The following is an 8,189-nucleotide window of genomic DNA, read 5'->3' as shown; positions in this document are numbered from 1 at the left end:
GGGGGGGGGGGGGGGGGGTCAGTCATCTGTGGAGTTACAGTCAAACACATGGTTAATATTTTAATCCAATTGCAGTATTTGTGGACTCAACATATTTAATTTTGACTACCTCTGGGACAATAAAAAATAAATAGGCAAAGTCAGGAGGCTATTTTCCCCCCAATAGAATCTAATTACTGGAAGTGTGTGGAGAGGACTTCAAAGCAGCATTTAAAACCTCCATGTGGGAAAAATGCAAACAAAGCTTCAGTTAACTGAACAAATATAATATGAGAAATCATGGCTACTAAATTCTTTCCTCTAGCTCTGCTGGTGAGTGAATGCAGCACTTCAGTCATTCAAATAAGAGGTTTTCCATGTTTGTCTAATGGCAGCAATTCCATTAGAAGCACTTTTCTTTGGCTTGTGGGGGAAAAAAGTGTCATCCTCAATGATCAATACATTAATCAAACAAAATATAATCATCTGGAGAACATACACGCAACAGATTTACCTCCAGCTGACGTGCTTTAGCTCATCTTCCCCCGGAACCTGCAGAACGTGATAATCCGGTGAAATGCAGCATCGCTTTTCCTCCTCACTGCTGTTCTTGCACCTGGCCTCGGACATGTCTGACAAACACCAGGCTTTTGCTCTGCACGTGTGGCCCTAATTCTGATCGTTGGAGCGTTGGATTTGTGTCAGAGAGCGTCCCAGACGGGCGGGGGAAGTAAATCAGTTGGGAAAAATGTTTATTCGACCGTTTTCAGCTATCTTATGCCACAATACTAATACGTTATATGTATATATAACAAAAAAAAAGATAATGGTAAAGTAAAGTGCATCACAGGTTAAGTTTTATATTGGTTCACGTGTGGCAAGAAACACATACACATTAACTGGAACATCAACTGACCCCAGGTTTGCTCTGTGTTAATTACTTTGAGGTTGTTCTATGAAGCACAAATTGAATTAGGAATGAGCATCATTGAAGTGCATATCAACTGAAATAATAAAGGTATTTAACCTCAATTGTGACGCAGGATCCTTTTCACAGGCCAGATTAATCCACCACACTTGATGTAGGACTCAACGGTCCAGGCTGTTTATGGTAGAAGTCAAACAGAGCATCTGTTTCCCGCCCTCTGTGGTTCAGAGCTGACGCCCTGAGCTCCTCCTTTACTTTAATTTCCAAACATGGATCGGCAAACAACTTGAAAACTCCAGTAACATTTGTATAAAGAACAGATGACCCCGAGGAGGACCACAAGCTGAAACATGTCGCTCTGACAATAAAGTTGCTTTGTACTACAAATGTTGCTGGAGTTTTCACATCTTCAGACTCCATGTTGTGTCACAACCAGTACTGTGGTTCAGCGAGCGACTCAACCACAAAGATTAAATGTGTCTCCCCTCCGTCTTTCCTCTCAGGCACCCACCAGGTGGTTGTTCAGAGGGATCCGTTTGATGCGGTGGCAGAGCATCTAGCAATGGGGTTACTGGCAGGCATGGCAGCGGGAGCAGCCATGCGATCCTTCCTCTGGATGCCTTTCCTTCTCTGCTGAGATGATCATTGTTACCGACACGACAACACGGCACAAAGGCCCGTCTGTCCCCACGGACAGACAACCTGTCATCAGCACCTGTAGAAAGGCTTTTACTTCATCTTTTATATCATCTGTTTTCAAATCATAGCTGCTGTAACAAACAGCTGCTTACGTTTCTTTTTTTTTCTTCTTGTGTGCAGTTTTGCATATAAAACTAATCCTGAAGAGGATGCTGTGTAATTATGTTCTCTGCTCCTGAACCTTTGCAAAACAGGAAGTCAATTTTGTATCTCAATGTTCTTTTATCTGCTGCTTGAATTTTACACTTTGCGAGCTTAACAAAGTGTGAAGCCTTTAGCAGAGAATAAATGGATGTTATTAAAATATAATTAGGGATGGTGATTGTCAGTGTTGCATGTTTGATTGCCTGCAATGATTAGCCATAAACACGCATTTTAAAATATATTTTTCTAGTTTGATGAAACAATCCAAACTCAAGGTACACTAACTAACATTTTCCAGGGCTCTCAACCATATTACATTGTCTTCATCAGCGGGTGGAGCTTGCTCAGTTGTCATGGAGATAGATGTATGCCATTGAGATTTCATCCATAGCACTTTGAGGACCTTTAGTTCATATTAGCTTGATAAAAACAAGCTCTTGTCTGTGGAAGAAGACTGTGTAGCACGCTTGAAATCTCAGGAAAAAGTTAGTCAGTGGACCTTGAGTTGGGATTGTCTTGTCAAACAAAAATTTTCCAGGCCAAACATAAACTTCGCTTTAGTTTTATGTGAAATCATAAAAATGCTTTGGATCAAAAAGACATATAATGTCAAATGTCAGCAGATTTATCTCCATGACAACTGGGCAAACTCCATATGCCGATGAAGACCATGTGATGGGGTTGAAAAACTATTTCCAACCCACAGAAAAAAAACCTTTGGAATAAATTACATTTTTGTATTTATTTATTATATTTTTGTTTATATCCAAAAAGTCCTAAACAATAATTCTACTCAGTTTGTACCAACAAACATAAACATAAAAGGGGGAAAGGTGCTTTATTCTCATACTAATGATGCAATCACCTCTACAGACAGAGCGAAGACATGAACTGTGATGAATATGTAACCAAAAAAGTGTCATCTTACACTGTTTGCATCCCTGTTCCTCCAGTGTGTAACTGTGCACTGGTTAAAAGTGAAAGGACAGTAAACTAAATGAAGGTGATGTAAATAACAGAAGCATGTTCCAGCTGTCACTGACAACATACTGATAAAAATGCTAAATATAAGATCATCTGTAATTATGGTCTTGTCCTTATGCACAGTGTTAACCTACATGATCAGAACTTGTAAACCAAGGGAACAAGAAACTTCAGTCACTTCTTGAGATACAGAACAGATTTGTATGTCTCACCATATCAAGTTAGTGTCAGCAGGCGGTGGCTGCACAAAGGTTACTGGGTTACTGGAGCCAAAGTTTATCCCAGTAACTCAACTTTCTTCAAACCCCAAACAGAGCAGCTACAAAGAATGTTGGTTTTGAAAATGCTAAACTGCACCAGCTTACCTGTGCATGGGAGGGCAGCTTTAAAAGGAAAAATGTCAGCGTTTTCCCACCTGTGTATTTGTCAGTTAGTTGCTCAGCAAGTGAATCTTTATGCAGTGAGCTACAACAGCTGAAGCAGGAGGATCATTTCTATGTTTGTTTTCAATATGACTCATGGTTTATGTGAAATTCAAGTTTATTTCGTAAGTTATACGAGGCTCCAGCACGTAACAGAGGTGGCGAATGCAAAGTTAGCGTGACCCATTAGTCAGAGTCTGTCACTGATACAAGCATAACTGGTACGTCAGAGGAGGTCGCGTCCCAAAGCTCGCCTCTGATGATGTCAGTCCAGAGGCGCCTTATCCACTAGAATTCAAAATCTCATTTGGCAAGTACACGCTCTCAAATTAGCTGAGTGTGGGTGCAGCACATTGTCTTTACAAAAATAGTGATCGCTTTCAGCAGCTAATTGTAATTTCCCCTAATGTTACTCCTCCTTACATGTGACTCCTCTCTGGGCGTGTCCGTTCACTTGCCCTTTAGCCTTCACTCTGTCATCTCCCAGCTTTCCCTCTGCTTGAAGTTTGCGGATCAGATCGTGGGGACCCTTCCCCATCAGAGCCGACGGGTGCCTGTAGGAGCCTCCCAGGCGGTCCCACAGTGTGAAGTATTGGCCGTAATTGTAGTCGAAGAAGAGGTGGTGGTCGGTGTGGTGAGCCGAGCCGTTGATGACGCTCGTCAGACCGCCGGGGACGCGGTAGTCGCCGTCGTGGATGGAAATGGTCCAGATGTTGACGAAAACGTAGAGGGCCAAGTAGAGCACCTTGTGGAGCGGGAAAAAGAAGGGGTAGATGTGGTACGGGAGTCCCTGCATGAAGCCGTCTACTGGATGAAAGGCATGGCTAGCAAAGGGAGAGGGGATCTTCCACAAGTGGTGTGGTTTGTGAAACAGCTGTTGAGACGAGAGAGCAAAGAGATCACAGATTTATTCTAACCATGATTTCAAACACTAGGTAACCTGTGCTTGTGAGAGCGAAGAGAGTCAGAGTTGTGTCATAACATTTGTTTGTACCAGGTCGTCTCTATTACATATCATTTAAAGTTAAGCACCCACACAACAACCTTGAAGCTGAACAGAAAAAGAAGGAAAGAAGAACGTGTCAGTACAAGCAATAAAGCTTAATATTTATAGCCAATAATTTATATTTAAACTTAGGGTCCTGGAGATAATAGCTCAAATAACACATATAAAATGGTTCATAGCTTGATACTTGATGACTTTAATGAGAATTACTTATAAATGTACAGAAAATAAAACTTAAAAAAATAAAACAACAGATATGTTGAGATTCTGCTCACCTTATAAATAAGCTTATGATGTAGGAAGCGATGAATCCAGTAGATACACATGTCGGTGAAAAACAGGAAGGAGATCATACTCAGGAGGAGCCCGGGCCAACCTGAAATCACACACACCGCGTCACCAACAACGACTCGGGTGCCTGGTGACCAGAAGCACCGGAAACATCAGGATTACCGAACAAGTGAAAAACCGGCGACGACGGTCTTCAACTCACCCAGCGGAGATTCGCCGACGTTGTCGTACAGTTTGCTGTATCCTCTAACTTCAGCGAAGAACAGAGCCACGGTGGGAATGCTGATCCAGGGCAGAGAGGTCATCGCATATTTGATCTCCCGCTGAACCTGGTTCTAAAATATTTAAAATAAAGCAGGGAATAAATAAACATGCGGAGGGATATAAAGGGGTTAAAAGTTAACACCCCTGGTATCCACACTATAAAATCTCATGTGATAATCAGAGCTCAATCTTGATAGTTGTGTGGACATTGCACTTGGCTGTTATTATAATTGCACGCTGTTATTTGATTGGTTCGATTTATCTGTAATCTCAGAGTGTCTTGTTTGTTGCTGTGATATCGTGCTGTTGTATTTACTCCTGTCTCAGTGACGCTTTAGGAAATTACTGAAGCTTTTTATTTATTTACAGATTTACATTTTCAGTAAGAATGAGGGTCACTTAAGGCCTCAGGTGCTTTTTGGGTTGTCTAACAAGGTCTAACACCAAGTTTCCGTGGGAAAATATAGAGGGATTGAACTCCACTCGACTTCACTTCACCTTTTGTTTTACAACCGAGTGCGATTTTGTGCGATTGATCACATCCGGAAATTAAAGACACACAAAAAAACCCCACAGATTTCTTGGAGAGCCAGATGTGCACCAAAGTTTATCATCGCCAACACTCACAGCAGTTTATCACGGCATGAATCATAAATGAGATACAGGCGTTATACCTCTAAGAAGTGCGGGTGTTTCATCAGAGTGTGGTCGAAGATGAAGAAGTAGCTGATGGCCCCCAGGCCCAGGTACAGGATTGCAGCCCCGAGGTTGGTCAGCACCAGCAGGCTGATAATCTGCCGCAGGGCCCATTCCTCAGGCCACGACGCAGGGTAAACATACGGGGTGAGGACGTAGTAGTCGGCAACATTCAGCACAAGATCCATGGTTGAATCTGTGAAGTATAAAACAGCATTTACAAGATGTGTAAACAGTTATTAGATGGTTTAAAACACACTGTAAAAAATAGGGTGTTCAACCATTAATGAATTATTAATGATTAATAGTTGAAGCAGCAAACTTAAATCTTTCGTGTTTATAGTATATACAGTTAATGTTTGGTTATATATCATTAAATATGATTAGCGCTATGTTATATTATTATATTATTATAAATAATTCATTAAGTGTTTTTATTATAATACATATATATATAAACCTGCTACAGATGCCTTTCACTTTCTCAATTACCATCAAACTCTTTAGTTCTTTTTTTGTGCCACAAATCAATTTACTGCTTTCCCTTAAAAATCTGTCTTTGTCTCTGACAGACGAGATAAAACTAAGTTTATCTGCCAATTTATTAATAATAAATTGAGGGATTCTTTTTTAGAAAATAAAACATACAATATTCAATAGATATACATGTCATGTATGAGTGCACACTCAAACTTCTCACATATATATTATGCAAATATTGACCTCTTTCTTAATCCAAAGAATTATTATTAAACAGCAGAAGCTGCGACATCTTCTTTTAAAAACTGTGGTGTTTGATCTGACACAAGAAGCCACTGCAGCAACAGACAGTGGGTGGAGGTTAGTGTATTATATGATATTTATATGTTTTGTGTATAAGTCTCTCTGAGTTATTGAGCTGCTCTACTTAACAAGTTATCACAATGGATTTGGGAATGAAATGACACCAAATCTAACATGAGGTGATTTTGGGGGATTTTGTAATCCACATTAAGTCTTTGCAAACAAATAAAGAAAATGACCGAGATGTCAAATATTTATGTAACTAACCTGACCTACCGTGACGTGTGGAAACTGCATGAAAAGGTAAATATTCAGTCGGATTAACAGACACCAAAAGCCTCGTTACAGGGTGAAAACACAGAATACAAGAGCTGCACTGACATATTGTTAATATAAAGTTAAAAAGAGTACTGTACCTTGTGTAGGTTGCTCGTATTCCGGAACAACAGTGGAGGGATGTGCGCTAAACTAAAGGTGGACGAGCAACCAATCAGTAACGAGTTGACTATTACGTCACAGAAGGGAGGTCCAATCGGCGCGCAGCTTCTCATCACGGCAGGTTTGTTATGATTTCCGATTGGCCAATTGGAGGATCTGCTCATGGTGTTACAGAAACAACGCTACCGCGCTTAAAGGTCCTGCCACATCTGGAACAGGAGCTGGTCCGCCTTAAAAACACTCTTATGTAAATCTGGTGTGTGCACATCTGCACCGAGAGCAGATACAGACGGAGCCAAGTGCGCTCCTCTCTCACTCGTTTAAACTCCATTGTACCAAACTTTCTTTACAAAACAACACATTTGAAGTAATATCTGATGTTTAACCAAACTTAGACACCTCGGGAAAGAAAAGTTGATAGGTTCCATTAAGCTTTAGGAGCTACTCTTGAATTCGGCATCTTACAACATATCCAACAGTGGGGTTTTTTTTTCATTAAAAAGGAAACTTCCGGTCCTGGTTATGGTATATTTGAACCATAAACTTCCCTTATACCATGACTTGTGTTCAAAACATGCCCATCATAATCCAACTCCGAGATGCCGAACTTCTCTTCAGTCTAAAAACAGTTATATTAAGTCAGGTGAGTTGTGTGTTTTCGCAAATTAGCAATAAAAATTTAATTTATAAGATTTTTAAATGAAGTTTGTGGCGTGTTGTGGGACAGTAAGACTTGCCAGACTTTGAGTTATTGTGATTATGTACTGGCTTAATATTGTAAAGTACTGTTGCTCTGCAATAGCAGAACTTTACAGTTAAAACAATTACACAACATTGTTTTACATCGGTGTAATTCTGTTATGATAAAGCACGCATTCTTCCCCTGCCAGTCTTTCACTGCCAGTAATCTTGAGCGGGTATTTTATTTTCCAGTTCTGCTGTCAAAATAAAATATCTTTTGGTTTGGGTTTAATGGCACAGGTGACACATTTAGTTTTTATTCTGCTGTAAGACTGACACCCGGCCACAAGGGGTTGCCATTGTTCTAAGGTAAAAGAGAGTAGCCTCAGCCTTAGTACACTAAACTGTAGGCACTGTAGGAATATACAGGAATATTATCTTGATAATACTGAATATGACATACATTTAGTTAATTATAGACACACTATAAGCTCCTATATTATACCACGGGAATATTACAGCTGAGTAAAGGTGATAACGACTTTATACAGTATAAATGGGTTGAAGGTTGATTTGATGAGATAACTTGAGCTCACTTCCATTATAAGGATATTCATTAATGTTCCTCATCGTTAAGAGAACATATACGCTCTTTTGCTGCCCAGTAGTGCTCAGCAATGCATTTCTTAAGCCACTAAAGGAACTACCTTTCAAATTATTATGCTTTGAGTTGATTTACTTATTGTTTAGAGAATGGCTCCTGTTCACTTCTTCTTTATTCGGTTGTTTTTTTCCCCCTCTCTTTTCATTCACTACTTTTAAATAGAAGCCATTGCCAATTTTCTCTCTGATCAATTTTCATTATGATGTTAAT

The 8,189-nt window shown here is 40.1% G+C and overlaps 2 protein-coding genes across 3 annotated transcripts in view; one reads left to right on the top strand and one right to left on the bottom strand.

Annotated features, from left to right (window-relative positions):
* Positions 1-1,928, top strand: part of plekhb1 (pleckstrin homology domain containing B1) — a 4,843-nt gene extending 2,915 nt beyond the window's left edge. The window contains exon 6 of the mRNA XM_023407681.2: positions 1,411-1,928. Coding sequence (XP_023263449.1) covers positions 1,411-1,544 — 134 coding nt within the window. The 3' untranslated portion in view covers positions 1,545-1,928. The remainder of the gene's footprint in view (positions 1-1,410) is intronic.
* A 1,328-nt stretch (positions 1,929-3,256) lies between these two features.
* Positions 3,257-6,717, bottom strand: LOC111656091 (lathosterol oxidase). 2 transcript variants are annotated; one of them, XM_023407678.2, is made up of 5 exons: positions 6,613-6,717; positions 5,392-5,609; positions 4,656-4,788; positions 4,438-4,538; positions 3,257-4,030 (listed from the first exon to the last, which is right to left on the bottom strand). In XM_023407678.2, exons 2-5 carry the CDS (start codon positions 5,599-5,601, stop codon positions 3,566-3,568), a joined length of 909 nt encoding a protein of 302 aa, XP_023263446.1. In that variant the 5' UTR covers positions 5,602-5,609; positions 6,613-6,717; the 3' UTR covers positions 3,257-3,565. The 2 variants fall into 2 exon arrangements, with proteins under 2 accessions (XP_023263446.1, XP_023263447.1); XM_023407679.2 differs by lacking the exon at positions 6,613-6,717 and adding an exon at positions 6,473-6,606.
* Positions 6,718-8,189: the final 1,472 nt, after the last annotated feature.

Source organism: Seriola lalandi, unplaced genomic scaffold (assembly GCF_002814215.2).
Source record: "Seriola lalandi dorsalis isolate HSWRI2012SDOR001 ecotype SW California unplaced genomic scaffold, Sedor1 jcf7180002054343, whole genome shotgun sequence".
Classification (NCBI taxonomy): domain Eukaryota; kingdom Metazoa; phylum Chordata; class Actinopteri; order Carangiformes; family Carangidae; genus Seriola; species Seriola lalandi.
Note: the sequence above shows the minus strand (reverse complement) of the source record. Positions and strands in the feature narration are given on the sequence as shown.

Coding starts and splice junctions, on each gene's coding strand:
- LOC111656091 (XM_023407678.2), bottom strand. CDS start 5,601: ATGGATCTTGTGCTGAATGTTGCCGACTACTACGTCCTCACCCCGTAT. Junction 4,539..4,655: donor CGTCGGCGAATCTCCGCTGG/GTGAGTTGAAGA, acceptor GTGTGATTTCAG/GTTGGCCCGGGCTCCTCCTG. Junction 4,031..4,437: donor ATCATAAGCTTATTTATAAG/GTGAGCAGAATC, acceptor TCGTCTCAACAG/CTGTTTCACAAACCACACCA.